This window comes from Myotis davidii, unplaced genomic scaffold, assembly GCF_000327345.1.
Source record: "Myotis davidii unplaced genomic scaffold, ASM32734v1 scaffold329, whole genome shotgun sequence".
Lineage (NCBI taxonomy): Eukaryota > Metazoa > Chordata > Mammalia > Chiroptera > Vespertilionidae > Myotis > Myotis davidii.
This window is the reverse complement of record NW_006300374.1, coordinates 2,175,760-2,199,363: the sequence shown is the minus strand read 5'-3', so window position 1 is coordinate 2,199,363 and position 23,604 is coordinate 2,175,760. Positions and strand designations below refer to the sequence as shown.

Genomic DNA, 23,604 nt, shown 5'->3' with positions numbered 1-23,604 from the left:
AACTGGGAACCGAACCCAGGACCTTTGGTTTATGGGATAAAACTCCAACCGAGCCACACTGACCGGAGCTCCTTTGGTATTAATTAATTAATTAATTTTATTGATTTTTTACAGAGAGGAAAGGAGAGGGATAGAGAGTTAGAAACATCGATGATAAGCCGCCTCCTGCACACCCCCAGCTGGGGATTTGCCTGCCACCAAGATACATGCCCTTGCCTGGAATCGAACCTGGGACCCTTCGGTCTGTAGGCCGACGCTCTAGCCATTGAGCCAAACCAGTTAGGGCTACTTTGGTATTTTTTAACAAGTATTTTTAGCATTGGCCCAGATAACTGACATGTTTGTTTGTTTGCTTGGTTTATTTATGTCACAGTCAATTTCTAGAGTTTACCAATTTGCAAAATGCCTGTTAACCCAGGTTTTGTAAGATTTGGCTTTTGAAGTGTATTATGTTCTTATATTAAACAATTTTGTTATTTTTATTTTATTCTTCTCAGTCTATTACAAAAATATGTATTTCTTTAACAAGCATTTTTAGAGATGGCCTAAACCAAAATTACATCTGGCCCCTAGCTGGTTTGGCTCAGTGGGTAGAGCGTTGGACTACGGATCAAAGGGTCCCAGTTTTGATGCCAGTCAAGGGCACGTGCCCTGGTTGTGGGCTCTGTCCCCAGGAAGCAGCCAATCAATGATTCTCTCTCATCATTGATGTTTCTATCTCTCCCTTTCCCTTCCTCTCTGAAATCAATAAAAAACATATCTTTTAAAACATCACATTTGGTGCCAAGAAAATCAGAGGCACATTAAAAGCTTCCCAGTGAATAATTAAAACTACTGTTAAACTTGAAAAGCCAAGTCCTGAATATAGTTTGGAGCATTGTTGCCAAATTGGTACATTAATGCCCTGAACTGTTCAGCCTGAGGTACATATGCTCTTAAGAAAGAACTTTTTCTATCATTCTGAATGTTTTTGCTAGCATTTGTGCGTTTTTCTTCTTCCTTTTTTGAAATTTATCTTCAGAGAGGAAGGGAGAGAGAGAGAGATTGAACTTGCAACCCAGATACATGCCCTTTGGTGCACAGGCCTACGCTCTAACCACTGAACAATGCCATCCAGCGGTGAAAATATATATTTTTTAATGTGATGAGTTGTACCCTGATGTGCAGGTGGCAAGACCAAATGTCCTTGTACAATCTCTCTAGTTTGATGATTCTTACTCGTTAGGGGATCTTTTAAAAACATTTGGTGTTTTACTTTGACCTATATAGAACATAGCACTTTGAATTATATCATCCCATAAACTTTTTTAGGTCTGTGATATCAAAAATATAGGTATGTATATTGATGTACTTGGTTAATATAATTTGTAAATTTCCCAAATTTAGATAGTTTTTTTGTTCTTCCTCCTTTATGATATTAGTTTAATAGTGTATAGGATAATGAAATTTAAGTAATACTGGAATTAAGAAGAGGAAGAAATAGAAAAGGGTGAGCCTGAGTTGTCAGTTTAATGAGGCTTAGATGGAGAAAGTAGAGAGAATTCACAGCAAAAATTTAAAAATTTAAAAATTGCCCTTCAAGAAGTGATTTATTTTTTTTCATCTCTCTGGGAGTGGAGCTGATTGGTGCTATTAGCATTCATTCGTTCATTCATTCACTCACTTAAGTACTTCTCCAGGACCTAATCTGTCCCATGTGTAGGCTGGGGATACAAAAATGGACACAGGTTTCTGCTTTAATGGTGGGAGCTTACATTCTCATGTGAGACATACACAACCAAGTGTGAGAAGATATAATGTGGTTTTAGTTATGACAAAAAAGCATAGCTGGGTAGCCGAAACCGGTTTGGCTCGGTGGATGGAGCGTCGGCCTGCGGACTGAAAGGTCCCGGGTTCGATTCCGGTCGGGGGCATGTACTTGGGTTGTGGGCACTTCCCCAGTCGGGGATGTGCAGGAGGCAGCTGATCGGTGTTTCTCTCTCATCGATGTTTCTGACTCTCTATCTCTCTCCCTTCCTCTCTGTGAAAAATCAATAAAATATATTTTAAAAAAAAAGCATAGCTGAGTAATTTAGATTATTTGAGATAGTGGGCTAGCAGCTACTTTGGCAGGGTGGTTGGAGAAAACTTGATAAAATGATACTTAAAGAGATCTAAATGTGAAGAAAAGAAGATAGTCATTCCTGAGTTGGAATGAACTTACCATATGTTGCTACCACACAGAAATTTTTTGAGGTTTAGTATTGTACATATATGATCAAAAATCTAAAACCCTTAGCTCAGTCTACCTCTCCTTTCAATGAATAAATCATTTGGTCCTCTCTTTCAGCCAGACTGTTGTATTCCTTGTTATCTCACTACTTTCTTACCCTCGGTGTTTCTCACTTTTGCCTACCCCTTTACCTCTTCCTGGAATACCTTTTCTCCTCTACAGATTTAAAACCTGCCTGGCTTACTGCACAAAATTGCCTGAGCCTACAGCAGTGTAGCCCCTAAAATCCAACCGCTGACGGCACTGAGCGATTGGGGCCCGCGCCGGCAGCAGGTGTGAGTGGTGGCTTCTGCGCTGGCAGCAGGTGCGCGCACTTGGGGGATTGCGGTGCACGGGAGCAAAGAATTTTCAGTAACTACCAGAGGCTTGCTCTGATGACAATGACCGGCTCCCTGCCTTGGTCTGGCACTCCTGCTCACCTGCTCCACCATCCCACCCCGGCCAACGGCAGTCATGTTTCACACTCTGCTGCTTGCTGCTGACACCACCATGTTCTGCGTGCGCCACCTGGTGGTCAGCACATGTCATAGTGACCGGTTGTTCAGTTCCGCCTTCTGGTCTATTTGCATATTAGCCTTTTATTATGTAGGTAGGATCTTTGCATATCTAGGGTTTGAAAAGAATGACAAAAAGTATTTCCTGCTATATATTTTTTTTCCTATTTTGTTTCTTAGTTTACTTTGTTCATTAGATTTCACATATAAGTGAAGTCATATAGTACTTGTCTTTCTCTGACTGGCTTATTTCATTTAGCATAATACTCTCTGGGTTGGTCTATCCATGCTGTTGCAAAAGTAAGACTTCCTTTTTATAGCCAAGTAGTGCTCCATTCTATAAACTTACTATAGTTCTTTTATCCACTCATCTACTGATGGGTACTTGGGTTGCTTCTAAATCTTGGCTATTATAAATAACTCTGTAGTGAACATAAAGGGTACATATATTCTTTCCAATTAGTGTTTTGAGTTTCTTCGGATGTATTCCCAGAAGTGAAATTGCTGGGTCATAAAGCAGTTTCATTTTTAATTATTTGAGGAAATTCTATACTGTTTTCCACAGTGGCTGTACTGATCTGCATTCTACCAACAGTGCATGTGGTTTCCTGCTGTTTTAAAAATTATTAAAAAGTAGAAGAGTGCCAAAACCGGTTTGGCTCAGTGGATAGAGCGTTGGCCTGTGGACTGAAAGGTCCGGGGTTCAATTCCGGTCAAGGGCATGTACCTGGGTTGCAGGCACATCCCCAGTAGATGTGCAGGAGGCAGCTGGTCGATGTTTCTCTCTCATCGATGTTTCTACCTCTTTATCTCTCTCTCTCTCTTCCTCTCTGTAAAAAATCAATAAAATATATTTTAAAAAAAAGTAGAAGAGTTTTATTTTCCTTTATCTACCCAGGGGAAAATGGAATTGGGTTGGAACATACCTGGGAATAGGCAATTAAAAATTCGGGAAGTCATAGAAAAACAGGAACTACTTTCTGCATGCATAATGTGTCCCATTCCTCTTCACCCTTCATGTTTGACTTGTTTTGAGCATTGGGATTGTAAATAAGAAAAACCTTCATTTTTATTTTAAGGCAATAGTGGCATAACAAACATATCCAGGTTTTGTTATTTCAAGGCTTTTCCTATATTATACTAGGTTGGTTTCTTTTTTCCTGTTCTTGGGCTGGGTTTTGAAGCAAGCATTGAACCTGGATGGAAAAGAAATTTTTATAAATATGAGGACGGGAGAAACTGAATTACTTGAGAAAAGAGGTGTTCAAGGAGATTAAGTGAATTTCTCAGAGTTAAAGTGATAAGAAGTAAAGGTTCTTTTTGTCTGACTTATTTCACTTAGCATAATACTCAAGATCCATCCATGTTGTCTCAAATGGCAGTATTTTATCATTCATAGCTGAGTAGTATTTCATTGTATATATGTACCATTTTGTTTTAAATTTAAAAATTAGTTGAAGGACCTTTAGGTTCTTTCCATGTCTTGGCCAGTGTAAGTAATGCTACAGTAAACACAGGGATATGTATATGTTTACAAATGTTTCCAAATTATTCAGGTAGATACCCAAAGAGAGATTGCTGGGTCATTTGGTAGCTTTCTTCATTTTTTGAGGCGCCTCTGTATTTCCCATGGTGGCTGTACAAATTTACATTCCCACCAGCAGTCTATGAGAGGTCCTTTTTCCCCAGATCCTCTCTAAGACTTGTTATTTCTTATTGATAATTACAGGCCCAATGCACGAAATTTGTGCACGGGTAGGGTCCCTAGGCCTGGTCTGCAATCAGGGCCGACTGGGGCCTTCCTTTCCCTGGCTGCTGGCTGGGGCCTTCCTTCCCCCGGCTACCTTCATTCCACACCACTCCTTGGTGGTCAGTACACGTCATAGTGAGCAGTCGAACTCCCGAGGGGACAATTTGCGTATTAGCCTTTTATTATATAGGATAACCATTCTAACAGGTGTTAGGTGGGGTTTCAGTGTGGTTTTGGTTTGTATTTCCCTTATAACTAGTTATGTTGAAGGTCTTTTAATGTATCTGTTGACCATCTCTGTCCTCTTTGGAAAATTGTTCAAGTTCTTGCACCATTTTTTAATTGCATTGTTTTTTTGTTGTTGAGTTGTATGAGTTCTTAATATATTTTGGATATTAGCTCCTGTGGGAGGTATCACTTACAAATATCTTTTCCCATTCTGTTGGTTGCCTTTTTGTTTTATTGATGGTTCCTTTTTCTTTCTCTTTTAAAAAAAATGTATTTTTATTGATTTCAGAGAGGATGGAAGAGGGAGAGAGAGAAACATCAATGATGAAGAATCATTGATCGACTGCCTCCTGCATGCCACACACTGGGGATCGAGCCTGCAAACCGGGCATGTGCCGTGACTGGAAAATCGAATCGTGACCTCCTGGTTCATAGGTTGACGTTTAACCACTGAGGCAATGACTATTAATATGTCAATATTTTTTGCATTTGTTTTTGCTGTACAGTGGCAATGAAATCTCCGTATGTTTTTGTGTACATTTGCAACTGTTAATTTAGTTTAATGTCATTTTTACATTGAGAGTATAAATTCATTGATACAGGAATTAGTCTCACACTATTTTATGATTCCCTTTAGGATTTAGCTTATAGAACCAAGCAAATGTACTAACATAACAAAGCAAGAATATTTGCAAATACTTAGAGCTGTTACTATGTCTGGTTGCTATCACTGGTATACTCATTGACATATACTGCCATTAGTTTACACTTGGCAGTACACTCTATATTTTTTGTTGAGTATAATTTTCCTGTTACCTCAATATTTTCTTCCAAAATTAAAGTGGCTTTATTGGCTTTCTGATTGTAAGAATAATATATGCTCATTGCATTTAATTTAACAGCTATCAAAAGGTTTATATAAACCAACCTTACAGCAATGTCTGTGTCTAAATTTACAAAACTGGCATTTTATTGTCTTTCTTTGCCATCTTTTTTCCACTTAGCATTAAGAACACTTTTCTAGCCCTAGCTGGTTTGGGTCAGTGGATAGAGCGTTGGCCTGCGGACTGAAGCGTCCCGGGTTTGACTCCAGCCAAGGGCACATGCCCAAGTTACAGGCTTGATCCCCAGTGAGGGGCGTGCAGGCGGCAGCCGATCCATGATTCTCTCTCATCCTGGATGTTTCTCTTTCTCCCTCTTCCTTCATCTCTGAAAACAATAAAAATATATTTAATAATAAAAAACACTTTTCTAATCGCTATGTCATGTGTCATATGACTATTCCTTAATTCAATTAGTCAAACAGCTGTTGCTGGGATTTTAAAATGTTTCTAACTTTTTAGATCAAAAACACTATTGTTAAATCTTAGTGTTTGTTTATATGTACTTATTTTATTGTTTCCTCAAGTTCTTAGAAGTACAGTTCCTTTATCAAATCATCAAGTTTATTTAATAATCATGGGTTGTGCAGAATCTGGTCTTTTATGTAGAATGAAAAAAGAAGAGAAATAAACCATTTTTCTCAGGAAGCTTAGAGTACATTTGGGGAGATAACATTCACTTTTGGAATTTTAAAAGAATTAAAAAGCACTTATCAGCCTGGCTGGCAAGGCTCAGTGGTTGAGTGTTGACTTATGAATCAGGTCACAGTTCGATTCCTGGTCAGGGCACATGCCCTGGGCCAGGCCAAGGGACCCCACAAGTGCACGATTGGGGCCGGGGCGGGATCGTGGGAGGGCTCCAGGGCGTGTCCGGCCCATCTTGTTCATTCCCAATTGGCCAGACCCCAGCAGCAAGCTAACCTGGTGAGAGCATCTGCCCCCTGGTGGTCAGTGCATGTCATAGCGAGTGGTTGAGTGGCCTTAGTATATCATTAGCATATTACGCTTTGACTGGTTGAATGGCTGACCAGACACTTAGCATATCAGGCTTTTATTATATAGGACACCCCTTATGTGTATGGCACAATTCACAGTAGATCCTTAGTCGTGATGGTGTGGACAAGGGGAAATAACCGATTAGTATCTAGAATTCTGAAAATCTGCCTTGCTGTTTTGTCCTGTTCCATAAAATAAGCGCAGGCTATTGTAATCCTCCCCAACCCCCCAAATCTTTATTATAGCTAGGCCCTTCTAGGGCTTTGGCCCCAAAATCTACTATGGTAAGCCAGATTAGACTGTAAAGTTACATGTGCTCATAGTCCAGGAAAGTGCAAAGCCCAGTAGTCTTGATTGCTGGAGGAGAGGAGTAGCTAGAAACACTTAAGAAGGAAAGTAGTACAAGCAAAGGAGATAACCCAAGATGAGAAGACCTTCTAAAGCTCAGATCAGTTTTGTCCTGGGATGCATCCTGACCACTCTTGATTGTTAAGCCCAGGGCCTCCTGGGCCAAATGTTCTCTGCCCTCTTTTCCCAGATTGGTTCATTCAATAAATATTAAGTATTTCTCCACACCAGGCTTGGGCCTCTCTCTTCAGAAGCTTTCATCAGTATTGTTTTAAAGGTCCCTGGGTCCAGGTTAAGAATCACTGCGCTGGATCAAAAGCATTTCCAACAGTGACTGCTTAAGCTTTTATGAAATAAGTATAGCCTCTCCTGAGCAACTATAGCTGTGGAAATACATACAGATGCAAAAGAAGTTGTTGGAGTGATTAATGTTAAATATTAAGGAACCAGTTGGCCCTTGTAGCCAAGAGGATAACAGCATTCTTTGGCCATTAACTTCTTTAATTCCTGTCTTATTTTCCTGCATTTTAAAAAGAATATTAAACTTTTTTCAACAGCCTTTCCATAAATATTGCTTAATAAGCAGCCTTAAATTTTTATACATCTACAGAAAGTTTCAGTTGCTCTTTATTATTACTGGAAAACTACTTGGTTTGTTATAGCCCTTAGAATAATGAACAAGAGCCTGGAAATGAGGCCTGGAAAAAACACCACATCCTCAGCAACACAGTGATACTTTAGGTCAGTGGTCGGCAAACGGTGGCTCACGAGCCACATGCAGCTCTTTGGCCCTTTGAGTGTGGCTCTTCCACAAAATACCACGTGTGGGTGCGCATATACAGTGCGATTGAAACTTCGTGGCCCATGCGCAGAAGTTGGTTTTTGGCCTGGGCGAGTCTGTTTTGAAGAAGTGGTGTTAGAAGAAGTGGGGGTGTCGGTCGGTCTGGCGACTGGAGACTTGGCACAGGCGGGCCACGGGATATGCAGCGTCGGGGAGGTACATTGTTTTGAGGTACGTGTTTGCTGAGATGGACCCCTTCCAACGCTCCCATCCACACTCGTCTATCTGAAACAAGTATACAAGACGAGTGTGGATGGGAGCGTTGGAAGGGGTCGACCTCAGCCAACGTACCTCAATCAAATTGAGGATGTTTTTAGCAAAGGCCAGCTTAGGAGTACCCTAATTAAGTTAATAACAATGTACCTACCTATATAGTTTAAGTTTAAAAAATTTGGCTCTCAAAAGAAATTCCAGTAGTTGTACTGTTGATATTTGGCTCTGTTGACTAATAAATTTGCTGACCACTGCTTTAGAGCCATTATTGTAATGACTTTTAATATTGTGAATATTCCTTATAATTTCCCAAAGGATAGCTTTGAGGACATTGTTTACTTAGGTTTTCACATTTGTTCCTTCAACTAATTAAGAATTAAGATAATATAGTTCTACAGAGAAACTTTTTTAATATAGTCATAAAAATCTCAAGAGTTGGAAGAATAAGTTACTTGATGGTTGAATTCTTTCCGCAATATCCTAGAAAAATGGTTTTCTGAACTGTATTTGAATCTCTCATTTATCTGGTAGCTCAGTAACTCCTGAGGAAGCTTAAATGTTTTCTTACAATGAAAGAGTTAAAATAAGAAACACCAATCAGAAAGGATATATGCACCCCTATGTTCATAGCAGCACAATTCACCATAGCTAAGATCTGGAAACAGCCTAAGTGCCCATCAGTAGATGAATGGATTAGAAAACTGTGGTACATCTACACGATGGAATACTATGCTGCTCTAAAAAGGAAGGAACTCTTACCATTTGCAACGGCATGGATGGAACTGGAGAGCATTATGCTAAGTGAAATAAGCCAGTCAATGAAGGAAAAATACCACATGATCTCACTGGTCATGGATAATAGAGACCATCATAAACTTTTGAACAATAATAGATACAGAGGCAGAGCTGCCTCAAACAGATTGTAAAACTGCAGCGGGAAGGCCGGGGAGGGTTGGGGGACAGGAGGTAGGGGGGGAAGAGATCAACCAAAGGACTTGTATGCATGCATATAAGCATAACCAATGGACATAAGACACTGGGGGATAGGGGAGGCTAGGGGACTGTCTAGGGTGGGGGGGGAAATGGACACATATGTAATACCCTTTGTAATACTTTAAGCAATTAAAAAAAAAAGACACTATAGAGTCCTTTGGGGCCATAATAAAATCTATTTCTATTTCATACTGAAAAGTTCTAAACATCATGATTCTTCACCAGCTAATTTTCTTCCTTCCTTCCTCCCCTCCCTTTCCCTCTCCTCTTCCCCTCCCCTCCCCTCCCCTCCCTTTCCGAGAGGAATGGAGGGGAGAGAGAGAATCATTGATCGGCCACCCTCTGCATGCCCCGCTACCGGGGATCAAGCTGGCAACCCGGGCATGTGCCCTTGGCCAGAATTGAACCCAGGGCCCTTTTGTCCACAGGCCAGCGCTCTATCTACTGAGCCAAACCGGCTAGGGCCAGTTAATTATTTCTTTATTTTTGCTTTTTGTTATGGCTTCGTTTTGAGACATTTTGATGGTTTATTTAGATCCCTTTTGAAATGCGTTAGCACACAAAATGTGTCTTTTGGAGGAGAGAGGGTTTGCTTTTAAAACCAGCCTTTAGTAAGATTTGTCACGTTGTTTGGACTATACCCTGTAAGTTAATTTATCTCAGCCATGCCACACTGTAACCCTTAATCTTGACAAGTAAGTTTTTTAATTTGTCTAATTTTCTGCTCATACCTAGTTATTTGTAAATTTGTCTTCTTAGATATAGCTGTAGGACTTCATATTGTTTTTAAATTTTATCTGGTCCATCACTCTTTTTGAACATGACATAATATAGAAAATTGATTAGAAAATTGATATCCTTGTGTTATAAACATACCCATGTTGTTGCTAGGAGCTTTTTTCCCCCAGCTTTGTTTAGATTCAGACAGCTTTTCCTTGTCAGTCTGTTCTTAAGTACAAAAGTGATAACTTTTCTCACCTATTGGTAGATAGAATTGTTGTCCTTTTTTTCCCTTTTTTTTCTTTTTGGCGCCAAGTTTATACTTGTTTATGAAATTTTGTAATTTGAAAGTCCATAAACAAAGAAGCATTTGTATGACTTAACATATATTTTATGGAGTACTGTGGTTATTAATGAATTGTTAAAAAGTGTGTTTTCTGTTTAATGTGTCCTCCCCCCTTTTTTTTTCTTCTTAGAGAATGGATCTTGGAGAATGTCTGAAAGTCCATGACCTGGCTTTAAGAGCAGATTATGAAATTGCATCCAAAGAACAAGATTTCTTCTTTGAGCTTGATGTATGTGATTTTATTTTAATGAGTTACATTATCTGTCACAATACAACATCTTGAGTATGGATTTATCTCTTAATGGGGAAAGGCTCTTAGCAAATTATATTCTTCGTGGTTATATGAAGGGTAGTACTAAAATAAAGTGAGATCATGTACTTCCTGACTAACAGTTTTAGAAAATATAAGATGAAACTGTATATTTTAAGGAAATATGTAAAGTCATATAATTTATATACAGGATGTCTCAAAAAATGTGTATGCACATAGCTTGATAGCTCAGTTTTGAAAATGAAATGTTTTTTGTTGTTGTTAATATATTTTTATTTGTTTCAGAGAGAAAGGGAGAGGGAGAGAGAGACAGAAACGTCATGATGAGAGAGAATCACTGATTGGCTACCTCCCCACACGCCCCACATTGGGGATCAAGCCTGTAACCCAGGCATGCACCCTGAATGGGACTCTAACCGTGACCTCCTGTATAAATATTTCTCTTTTTTCCCACATCCAGCACGGCTAGAGAGCGGTCTGGTTCCTGAGTAGATGCGGCTGGGGATTGAGAAAATGATAGAGACAAAGACAGAAGGAAAAAGCTGGGGCTGGGTGGGACAGCTGTCCTGTGATAGAGAGACAGTGGCCCTTACCAGGAAGTTTTACTAAAGCCCAAGACAAAGGAGATTATGTGCATTCTTGTGGCTTCTTTGTAATCATCACTTCTGGGTGGACCCGGATAATCCTGTTCCTGGTGCTTGGCTGGATTTAGATAATGAAACCCACCTGTTGGTGCCTGAGCTGAAGGTCAGGCTGACAACACACCTGCCTCTGGCAAGGTATGTTTCCAGGGCATGGCTCTGCTGGGCACCACTGGATTCAGATGACAATCAGCTCAGGGGCCTTTCCCAGGTGCTCTCTACACTCCTGGTTCATAGGTTGACTCTCAACTACTGAGCAACACCGGGGGTTGAGCCTTGACCAGAATCAAACCTGGGACCCTTTAGTCCGTGGGTTGTTGCTCCAACCACTGAGCCAAAACAGCTAGGGCAAAAATGAAATGTATTTTAATAAACCCTGCCTTTATTATTATTCAAAGTGTGTATATACATTTTTTTAGTACACCCTATATTCTTCTGAAAATTAAGCAAATTTTTCTCAAAGTAGTAATGATTAAGGATGGTATCAATTTAAACAAATATAAACCAATTTCTAGTGCATGTAAGGCTTTTTATATTCATCATATTGTTACTGTTTTTTAAAATTGTTATTTATTTCAGAGAGGAAAGGAGAGGGAGAGGGAGACAGATACATCAATGGTGAGAGAGAATCATTGATTGGCCGCCTCCTGCACTCCCCACACTGGGGATTGAGCCTGCAACCCAGGCATGTTCCCTGACCAAAATCAAACCAGGACCTCCTGGTTCATAGGTCACTGCTCAACCACTGAGCCGTGCTGGCTGAGCAATATTCATATTTTTGTACCTGTAAATATACACATAGAGAGGGAGAGTATTAAGGACAATGCTGTTTTTTAATGTAAAACGGAAGAATTATTAGAGGAGATACCATTTAGATATCTGAATGGCTCAAAATCTGACTATTGTGTGTGTGTGTTTTTAATATTTTTTCTTTTTTAAAAATTTGGAATACTTCATGAATTTGCATGTCATCCTTGCACAGGAATCGTGCTAATCTCTGTATGGTTCTAGTTTTAATATATGTGAGCACTGTTTTTTTAAACAAACATGAGAATTGTATAAAAATAGGGAAACTTTTTTTATACTTAAAGAAAATATACCAATCAGCATTACATAAAACATACTGATAAGCATAAATCTTATGCTACCTTTTGTAAGTGAGGAGATAGGCATTTTATTTGGTTTGGGAGATAAAGCAGTACAGTAGACCCCCTCTCCCCCCATTTACTTCTGAATTTCCAAGAATTTCTGTTAATGGAAATAAAAACCATCTATGTAAATGCAATTTAATACATGGCTGGAACATTTTGGGGAATCACCGTATTCTGACTTAAAAGTGTGTGATTGGGTTATGATTTATACACATTGGGCATAAAATACAGCAGAAATTTTCTATCATCTAGATGTAAGGGTGTGAAAAATTAGGTTATTTTCAGTCTTTCTCTGTTATAGTATGATAATGTATATTTACTTACCAAGTGTATAGAGTAAGTTCCTAGAAATACAATAACTGAGTCAGAGAGTAATTTTGCCAAGTTGCTCTTCATTAGAATTATCAATTTATACTCCCACCAATAATATATGAGATTATCTATTTCCCATCTGACCACATAGTGTGTTTTCAAGATTTGTTTGCAACTTACATGAAATGTGTAACGTAAGTGTAGTTTTAACCCTCATTTCTCTTATGAGTGGGTTTGAACATATTTCATATATTTAAGAAGTTTATATTTCCTTTTTAGTGAACTGTCAGTTTACAATTTTTTTTTTTGGCTATTGGCTAATCTTTGATGTCAACATTTATTTTTAGTTGATTTGTACTAACTTGACATGAAAATTAGTCCTTCCCTCAGATAATACTTTGCACCCCCTCCCCCTGTTTTTCTTTTGGTAGTTATGGGCCTTGCAGAATATTTTTATTGTTATCTAATTAATCTTTTCAAAATCTCTATTGGATTAATTAGAAAGGCCTTCCCTATTCTGAGGTGATGAGTTCTCTATCATTTTCTTCTAGTTTCTTTTCTGCTTTTCACTTTCAAGAAATTTTTGGGTTAACCAACCATTTTTAGAATTTGATATGTGCTGAGTAAATTTATATTTTTAAATAAAACCCTTATAATTTAAATTATACGTACATACATATATGTCCTATATAATAAAAAGCTAATATGCAAATTGACCAGACGACAGAATGACTGATTGCTATGATGCACGCTGACTGCCAGGCGGCAGATGCTCAATGCAGGAGCTGCCCCCTGGTGGTCATTGTGTTCCCACAGGAGGAGCACTGCTCAGCCAAAAGCTGGGCTCACGGCTGGCAAGTACAGCGGTGATGGCAGCAGCCTCTCCTGCCTCCGCGGCAGCACTAAGGATGTCTGACTGACAGGCCTAAGCCGTCAGTCGGACATTCCCCGAGGGCTCCCGGACTGTGAAAGGGTGCAGGCTGGGCTGAGGGACCCCACCTGCCCCTGAGTGCACCAATTTCATGCACTGGGCCTATATATATATATATATATAAAATGGAAATATAAGCACTGCTGTCAGCTGGAAAGGAAGTGAGATTCTTGATCACTTTAAAATTGCTCACCCACGGATATGTCTTATTGGCTTAAAAGTGTAAGTTTTGAGTAAAGATATTTCTGAAGAAAGTTGATTTTTCTGGAAATAATTGTCTTTTAATTGAACTTTGTAGGCTATGGATCATCTGCAGTCATTTATTGCCGATTGTGATCGAAGAACAGAAGTGGCCAAGAAAAGATTAGCAGAAACTCAAGAAGAGATTAGTGCTGAAGTGGCAGCAAAGGTAACAATTTCAATCTTTTTTTAAAAAATATCTTTCCTGATTTCAGAAAGGAAGGGAGAGGGAGAGATAGAAACGTCAGTGATAAGAGAGAATCATCGATCGGCTGCCTCCCACATGCCCCCCCACTGGGAATCGAGCCCACAAACCAGGCATGTGCCCTTGGCTGGAATCGAACCTGTAACCCTTCAGTCCGCAGGCCAACGCTCCACTGAGTCAAACCGGCTAGGGCGTCAATCTTTTTAATAGTACAGAATATAATTTTACCTTTTAATTTGAAAAATTACATTCACAGAAACTTGCAAAGACAAACAGGAAATTCTATGTACTCTTCCTCTAGCTTCCCCTTATGTTAAGGTATCTTACATAACCAGTACAATGTCAAAGGCAATAAATTAATTTTGGTCCAGTCTTTGTATTTTATTCAGATTTCACCAGTTAATGCATGCATTTACTTGTTTTTTGTGTGTGTGGCTCTATGCAGTTTTATCACGTGCAAATTGGGTAAATATATTATAATAATTACATTAACTGTAGCATTATCATCACAAGGCTCCCTCATGTTACCCCTTTATAAGCCACACCACCCTTTCCTCTAGCCCCTGGCAGCCACTAACTTATTTTCTGTCTTGATAATTATACTAGGGGCCCTGTGCACAAATTCGTGCACCTTAAAAGGAACTGTGGGCTGAGAGATTGTGGTGGGCACAGGGGCGGATCTCGGCCTATCCTCCATGTGCTCTACCCCTTCTCCCGCCCCTTCCGCTGCAGCCCCTGGTCCCCTGTCTGCTGGCAGTCCTGCTCCCGCCATTCCCGCTGCTGACAGCACCGGCCCCACTGGCACCTGCTGAAGGTGCGGAGCCAATGAGACTGGTGCCAGCAGCGGCTGTGAGCAGGGTTGGCACTGTCAGTGGGTTTGAGCGGCGGCTGCTGCCCCATCATCCCTCAGGATCAGGGGGAGGTGGAGAAGCCCTGAGGGGTGATCGGGGTCAGCAACCGCCGCTCACACCCGCTGCCGGCTCCTAGCAATCGGCACCGGCAGTGGGAGCGAGTGGGGTCGGGGCCGGCAGCAGGTGTGAGCACTGGGTGGGACCACGGTGTGCAGGAGCAAAGAATTTTCAGTAACCACCCAGAGGCTCACCCTGACAGCGACTGCGCCTTGGTCTGGCGCCCCTGCTCACCTGCTTGACCATCCCGCTGCAGCCAACGCCCACCATGTTTCGCGCTCTGATGCCTGCTGCCGATACCTGCATGTTACGTCCTCCCCCACCCCCGTCAGTGCATGTCATAGCAACCGGTTGTTTGGTTGTTCCATTTTTTGCTCTATTTGCATATTAGCCTTTTATTATATAGGATTATTTCACCTAATATCACATAAATGGAATCATGCAGTATGTATCCTCTTAAGATTGGCTTTTTATACTCAACACAACTTGAGATTCATACAAGTTGTTGTATCAGTAGTTCATTCCTTTTTATTTGAGTATTATCCATGGTATGGATTAGGGTTAGGGTTAGGGTTAGGGATATATTAACCACTCACATATTGAAGGGGACATTTGGGTTGTTTCTAGTACTGGCTAATACCAATAAAGCTGCAATAAACATTCATGTACAGATTTTTGTGTGGACATAAGTTTTTATTTCTCTGGGATAAATAACCAAGACTGCAATTGCTAGGTCATATGGTAAGGACATTTTTAGTTTTGGAAGCAAATACCAAACTTTTTTTCTAGAGTGGCTGTACCATTTTACATTCCTACCAGCAGTGTGTTAGTGATCTACTTTGTTTACATTTGTGCCAGCATTTTGATGATGTCACTATTTTATCCATTCTGAAAGGTGTGTTACTACATCTCATTGTGGTTTCAATTTCCCTAATGAGTAATGACTTTGTACATTATTTTCATGTGCTTATTTGCCATATGAATATTCTCTTCGGTGAAATATATGTGCATGTCTTATGCCCATTTTCCAAATGGAATGTTCATTCTTTTTTATAAATATGTTTTTATTGATTTTAAAGAGAGGAAAGGAGAAGGAGAGAATTATCAATGTAAGAGAGATAGATAAATCTGTTGCCTCCCGTTGAACCCGCAACCTGGGCATGTGCCCTAGCTGGGAATCAAAACGGTCTCCTTTTGGTGCATGGGACAACACTCATCCAACTGAGCCACACAGGCTAGGGCAAGAATGTTCATTTTTTTAAATGTTGAGTTTTGTCTACTCACTACTTTTTTTCTTTTCTTTTTTTAATACATTTTTATTGGTTTTCGAGAGAGAAGGGAAGGTAGGGGGAGAGAAAAACATTGATGTGAGAAATATCGATTGGCTGCCTTCAGCATGCACTCCAACTGGGGATCAAACCAGAAACCTGGGTATGTGCCTTGACCTGGAATCGAACCGGTAACCTTTGGTGCACAGTACAAGCCTCAACCAACTGAGCTACATCTACCAGGGCAACTCTCTATTTTAAAAAAATATTTTGTTGTGAACTTATACACAAAACTAGAGAAAAATACAACAAATCCTAATGGATTCAAAGCTGTCAGCTTTCTGTTGTTTCATTATTTTACTAGAGGCCCAGTGCACAAAATTCATGCACTAGGGGCTCCCTCAGCCAGACCTGTGCTCTCTTGCAGTCCAGGACCCCTTGGGGGATGTCCGCCTGCCAGATTAGGCCTGCTCCCCACTAAGCTGGCAGTCGGACATCCCTCTTGCAGTCCAGGACCCCTTGCTCCTTACCGCCTGCCTTCTCGCTGCTCCTTAGCGCTGCTGCCGCTGCGCTCCCCAGCCATGAGCCTGGCTTCTGGCTGAGCAGCGCTCCCCTGGTGGGGGCTCACTGACAACCAGGGGGCAGCTCCTGGCCATTTAGGCTGTTATTATATAGATACGCAACTTCTAAGTGTCGTATCATTTCACCTCTAAAATATAACCACAGAGTCATATCCATGAAGTTAACAAGATTTAAAAATTACTTAATAAACAGTGTTTATTTTTTCTATATAATCAGAATTCAGAAAAGGTCCATGTATTGCATATTGTTGGTTTGATGACTTACTTTTTATAACATTCTGTACCATTCCATGTAGTGTGGTACATTTTATGAAAATGCAGAATGCAATAGTTATCCAGGTAGGATTTACATGACAGCATTAAGTACTATTATAGTGCTTAGATATGTATGTACAAAGGGAAGTGGATTCCCTTATTTGTGAAAAGGTTACTTTCAACCAACTTCTGAAAAGTGCTCTGAAGATCAGGATTATAAAGATGGACATACTAAAGTACAAGGGATCATGGTTGAAAGGGATCCAAAATTGCTGGCTAGACCCCAAGTTGTATTGGTTATCCATCACTACCAAAATGAAGTTTAACAAACTACCTCAAAATTCAGGGACTGGAAACAGTAAGTATTTATTTAGCTCATTGACTACTGATTTAGGCTGAACTTGACTGGGTATTTATTCCTGTCTTAGCGGGGCCCTCTTCCTTGTCTTCCAATCAGCTGGAGGTTACTGAACTAATTTCTCACGGTGAGAGTTGAGGTACAAAAGCTCATTCATATAAGCACTTTCTAAGCCATTCCTTGTGTCATGTTTGCTACCGTCCTGTTAACCAAAGCCAGTTAACTATGTGGCCAAGTTCAGATTCAGAATATGATGATACTTGATAAAATAGTGAAGGGCATGGGTACAGGGAAGGATGAAGAGTTTGGGGCATTAATGCAATCATTCAAAGAAAAATACCACTTTGTTAAGGAGGTAATGATAATAGAGTTGGAAATTTCTTTGAGGGGTGAGTATCTTGGATTGAAGGAAATTTGAGAAGTAAAGATTATTTGAGAAGTCTTATTTTATTGAGATCAGATGTCCATATCAAATTAGAACCTTCTTTGCTAATATAATTGATTTGCTAATATAATGTAATCAATTATAAATAAATACTTACTTATGGCCAAAAAATAGTCTATGTGTATCTATCAAGTGCTATTAAAAGAAAAGGAATGAACTAGGATGATGGTGGTGCTGAAGATGAAGAGGAGGAGGAGGAGACATATCAAATCCCAAGGAAAAAATTAATCCCAGTGAAAAGACATGGACTAAGGGAGAAGGGTTGTCATGCTATTATACTAAAAATCAGTAATGTACTGCGCAATGTATGTGCAAGGCACATTTTCTTGTTTCTCATAGCTTTGTGAGATATTAATTCCTACTAGTCAGATGAAGTAGATTCAGGTGAAATAATATGACCAAAATTGTACACCTAGTAACTGATTTGCCCATAAGCCAGATATCTAAAGTCATATCTTTGATTCAAAGAGAATTCATCAGCACCGGTTTATATCTTTAACTCATATTTGAGCTAATGCTATTTGTTGGACATTGGAAATACAAAGATGGGAAATACATATAGCTATCTTTAATGTGGTATGATATACACTGAGTGGCCAGATTATTATGACCACCCCATCAGTACAATGAAGTGAATTAGTTATGCAGATAATAATAATAATAAAACCTTGAGAGTATTTGCTTAGGAAGTTTCCAATATTCAGTATTTTTGGAAGTATCAATGAAATACTGATGGGGTGGTCATAATAATCTGGCCGATCATAATAATCTGGCCACTCAGTGTATATAAAAGTAATTGTAAAAGATACAAAAGTAACACAAAAGAGGATTTGGCTCTCTGCTTTTGTGTGTAAGTGGAGGTGAAATATAATGATTGATCAAGAACGTTTCACAGAATAGACTCCAGTTGGATCTTGTTCAGTGAATAGACATTCACTAGTCCAGTAAGTGAGGTAAAGGGGTGACATCCCAAGAAGAAAAGGTATTTTGTACTTGGAATACACTGCCAAACCCGAGGTTGCAAAGTGCTAGTTTATATAGAAATCAGATGTATCCCTGACTTCACCGAAGTGAAGGCAGGCAAGCTCAAAACATCCTAATGTCTCACGAATTTATGATGTGCGCAGAAAGCATTGTTTATAATTATATTGCCTCATATAATAACTCTTCTGAGCATTTCTGAAATACTTTGATACTTTGTCAGCTTTTTCTTCATGATCTTTTTTTCTGTTACTTTCTAGGCAGAACGTGTTCATGAGTTAAATGAAGAAATTGGTAAATTGTTGGCTAAGGTGGAACAACTAGGAGCTGAAGGAAATGTGGAAGAATCTCAAAAAGTAATGGATGAAGTAGAGAAAGCACGGGCAAAGAAAAGAGAAGCAGAGGTAACTAAATTCTTAATGTTGGTCTGTAGAACCTTATTATCTGTATTTATTCTTTAATCCTCACTGGAGGAGTGAGGATATTTTTTCCATTTTTTTTTTTCGAGAGCGTGGAAGAGAGGGGGAGAGAGAAGGGGAGGGGAGAGGAGAGGAGAAACATTGATGTAAGAGGAACATATTGGTTGTTTGCCTCCTGCTTGAGCCCTGACCAGGGCCAGGGATTGAACCTGCAACCAAGGTAACATGCCCTTGGCCTGGAATTGAACCTAAGAACTTTTGGCCCCCAGACTGGCAAGCTAACCACTGAACAAAACTGGCCAGGGCAGTATGTACTTCTCAGAACATATGTAATTAGTCCATGTCATACTGATGGGTTATATATCAAAATGAGTGGTTTTTGGAATTTGGAGCCATTGATATGAAATTTATAACTGGTAAATAAAATTAACTAACTAGTCATATACAGCAGTCATTTGTGTCTGTGTGTGCGTGCACACACACTGCATATGTTACTATGATACCCTATTCTCCATTTTACATCCATGCAACTATAGCATTCTCCCTTCTTTTCCTACCTCAGTGCAGTCCGCTAGCACCTTGGGAGCCTCAGCTCTTCCTCCACAGCACAGTTAAAATCTGATATCCTGCACACAAAGTTCTATTATGTTTGGCCCAAAATTCTATTTTGTTTTTTAAGAAATTGAATGCCTTCATATGAGATTATATTTTCCACTTTTTCAGTAGTCTCCATTGCTTATAACTGCATCACACCTGGGTTTAATTTGTTATAGACTTGGGCAGAAGCTTAGGTCATTGATTTTAGACCATTTAATGTTATATGTTTTCTTTTAAGCACAACTATAGCTGCATCCCACAGATTTTCATTGTAATTCAATTAAAAATATTTACCTATTATTGCTTGTGATTTCTTCTCTCCTCCCCTCCCACCCTCCTCTCCCGTCCTCCTCTCCTCTCCTTCCTCTTCATCCTCTTCCAACTGTTTGTGATAGCAAAAACAGTTGATTAACACAGATTTTGATGTTTAAGTATTATGTACAATATTCTTACAATAAAGTAAGGTAGTGAAATGAAAATATACTACTACACTGTATTTATCGATATCGTAAGTTTGTCTTCTGCTTCATCTTCAGTAACAACATCAATACTGTCTTACATGATATAAAATACTATAGCTGTTTAACATATGACTACCACTAGACATCAGAAATGAAAAAGATAATGTGAAAAAGAAATTTATGTTTATTTACAGATATAATAATAATTCATGCTAAAATAATGGAGAAGCAGTAATAGTCATCTGATGGCACACATAAACTAATTACTAAAATTCCATGGCACACCAATCTGTATAATTTTAATTCATTTACACTCGATGTGTAAATTTTTGCCAATCTGTATAATTTTAATTCATTTACACTCGATGGCTATTGTGTTGGCTGGTTTTTTGGGGGGTTTTATTTTTGAGGTCTTTTATTAAAGCCTTTTTTAAATTTTATTTTTTATATTTTATTGAGTTTTTACAGAGAGGAAAGGAGAGAGATAGAGAGTAAGAAACATCGACGAGAGAGAGACATCGACCAGCTGCCTCCTGCACACTCCCTGCTGGGGATGTGCCCGCAACTAAGGTACATGCCCTTGACCGGAATCGAACCTGGGACCCCTCAGTCCGCAGGCCGACGCGCTATCCACTGAGGCAAACCGGTTTCGGCCCTTTTTATTTTTAGAGAGAGGAAGGGAGAGGGGAGAGACCAGACAGACATCTATATAAGAGAAACATCAATTGATTGCCCCCCTTACAAGCCCCAACTGTGGGGTCGAACTGCAACCTGGGTATGTACCGAGATCAGGAATCAAACCTGTCACCCTTTGGTGTATGGAACCACAGTTCAACCAACCCAGTCACACTGGCTAGGGCTATTGTCATTTTTTTTACTTGGCAATCTAAGGGAAAAGAGGTCAGTGCCCCTGACTAAATAGTCAGGTATTGCATGTTTTAAAATTTTTTGTAGCATACCAGTTGAAAATATCTGGCCTAGTATAATCAATAAGATTGCGTCATAGTAGCCTAGCCTATACACTAATGAATCATCATAAAATTTTAATGGCATACTGCCCTGGCTGGTTTGGCTCAGTGGATAGAGTGTCGGCCTGTGGACTGAAGGGTCCCAGGTTCGATTCCAGTCAGGGGCACATATCTGGTTGTAGGTTCGATCCCCAGTAGGGGCCCTTTTAGAGAGAGGACGAGAAAGAGAAACAATGATGAGAGAGAATCATTTGGGTGCCATGTTATTAATGTTTATGGTATTGCACTAAACGCAATGGAAAATATGCAAGAAGCTCAAGAGATCACTTTTTACTGTGTACTCTAGAGACGAGCTGATCACATATTTGTTTTGTGAAATGTCCTTCAGTTTGGGTTTGTCTGATTTTTGTTAGATTTTGTCCGGAATACCACTAAAGTAATGTTACATCCTGTCAGAAGGCCCATGTTAGTGGTTTGTCCCATAACTATGATGTTACTATGTTAGTGTTTGGTATTGACATTTTGAAACTGTAAGTATTCTGTTTTCCATCACTTTTTGATTCACAGGTTATTGGTTACTTTTGTCTGAATGTATTGACTCCCTTTTAAAGAACTTTCCTATAGATTATATCCAGCAATGTCCGCTTATATCTATATTTTCTTAGAGCTACACAGAAGCTTGGAAATGTTTTTAACTGTGTATGCTCAAAACAAAAATCAGAATTCTGTCAATAAGGAAAAAATGATACAGTGGTTATACCAACCCACTAGTATTAATTACTTCATTAATGAACTTAATATAAATAAAATGGTTGGGTATAAGATATTTAAATCTTAGTAAGGCATTTTTCATCACTTATAAACTGTTACTTTTAGTAGGAATTTATTATTTGTATGTCCCATCCACATTTCCAAAGGGATGTGTAAGAAAGAAGGCAATGGAAAGAAGCTGTAATGATATAGAAAACGTGCATGCCTTTTCTGCAAGCATGGGCGACTTCTACTTCCTTGATCCTTCACTGATAAAGTTTTGGGGTTGCTACATCTCATTTTTAACAAAAATTACAGAAAACAGAACATTGAGAAAAAGTTTCAGAAAGTTGTGTTCTGTATCATGGTAGATACAGTAGTTCTTGGTAAAAAGTATTCGGGGCTCCAATTTTTTTTTTTTTTTATCCCGAGACAGAGGATGGGGGGTTATGGAGAATCTAGAATTTTCATGACAAAATGCCATGCTTTTGTGTATTCATTGAAAACATTTTGTTCTTTAGAAAAGTGTATTTTGTTTAATTGTATGATGTTCCATGAAGTTTATATGAACATTGTTTTTCACTTTTGTCTAGGAAGTGTATCGGAATTCTATGCCAGCTTCCAGTTTCCAACAGCAGAAACTTCGAGTCTGTGAAGTCTGCTCTGCTTATTTAGGTCTTCATGATAATGACAGACGACTGGCTGATCATTTTGGGGGTAAACTGCACCTGGGATTTATTGAAATAAGAGAGAAGCTTGAAGAATTAAAGGTATATTGTTAAATTAGTATCACTTTATCTAATTTAACCACTCATTCTTTTTTTTTTTAAATATATTATATTGATTTTTTACAGAGAGGAAGGGAGAAAGATAGAGAGTTAGAAACATCGATGGGAGAGAAACATCGATCAGTCGCCTCCTGCACATCTCCTACTGGGGATGTGCCCGCAACCCAGGTACATGCCCTTGACCGGGATCGAACCTGGGATCTTTCAGTCCGCAGGCTGATGCTCTATCCACTGAGCCAAACCGGTTTCAGCACCACTCATTCTTTTGATCTGTATTAGTTGTCTTTTCATATAGCAATCTTGACCATGAGTCCCTTTCACAATTCATACTGAATAGTGTAGGATTTCAAATGGAGATACCATTGGTTTAATGGATAATGTTTGAGAGACAGACCTTTAATTACTATTCCCCTATTCTTGGAGGTAATAGTTGAATATGACGGAGTAGGAATCTTGCAAACTGGTTTTAAACTATTTTATACAAAGTCCCCTAAGTTTTTCTCTTTTTCCTATAAAATAAATAATATAATATTTACTCTAAAGGAAGTTTGAGAAAATGAACCAAATATTTAGTTGAAATATTTTGCAGTTCTTCACTACATAGCAGTCTGGTAAGACCTCTGGTTTTATTTTACACTCCTGCCTCCATTTCAGAAAGGAGTTAGAATGAAACCTATTTTTTAAAAACGGACAATCACTGTCAAATATGTAAGCTGTTCTGAGAAAGACAACAAGTTCTTACTCATCTGCTGAGTTCTTTTGAGAGGATAAGCAAACAAAAGGTATATCTGAGGAGGTAAACATAAACAGAGTGGGTGAGTATTGTAGTTAATAGAGGCTCTCTGTATTCTGAGTAGCTAAGATGATCTCGCTCAGGTAAGTTTTAAAAAAATGACGAAATGAGTTTCAGTATGGCAAATGATACCTACTTGGGAGTCTTTGCAGATAGACATAGCAACAGAACAGTTTAGCATTTTGCTGTTTTTAAAACA

General features: G+C 39.2%; 1 protein-coding gene across 12 annotated transcripts in view; it reads left to right on the top strand.

Annotated features, from left to right (window-relative positions):
- The window catches only part of LOC102752919 (putative RNA-binding protein Luc7-like 2), a 60,029-nt gene that overhangs the window by 22,118 nt on the left and 14,307 nt on the right, over positions 1 to 23,604 (top strand). For all 12 annotated transcript variants that reach the window (XM_015572672.1, XM_006777106.2, XM_006777105.2 and 9 more), the window contains 4 exons: positions 10,213 to 10,311; positions 13,687 to 13,797; positions 18,890 to 19,033; positions 22,418 to 22,594. In XM_015572672.1, coding sequence (XP_015428158.1) covers positions 10,213 to 10,311; positions 13,687 to 13,797; positions 18,890 to 19,033; positions 22,418 to 22,594 — 531 coding nt within the window. The remainder of the gene's footprint in view (positions 1 to 10,212; positions 10,312 to 13,686; positions 13,798 to 18,889; positions 19,034 to 22,417; positions 22,595 to 23,604) is intronic.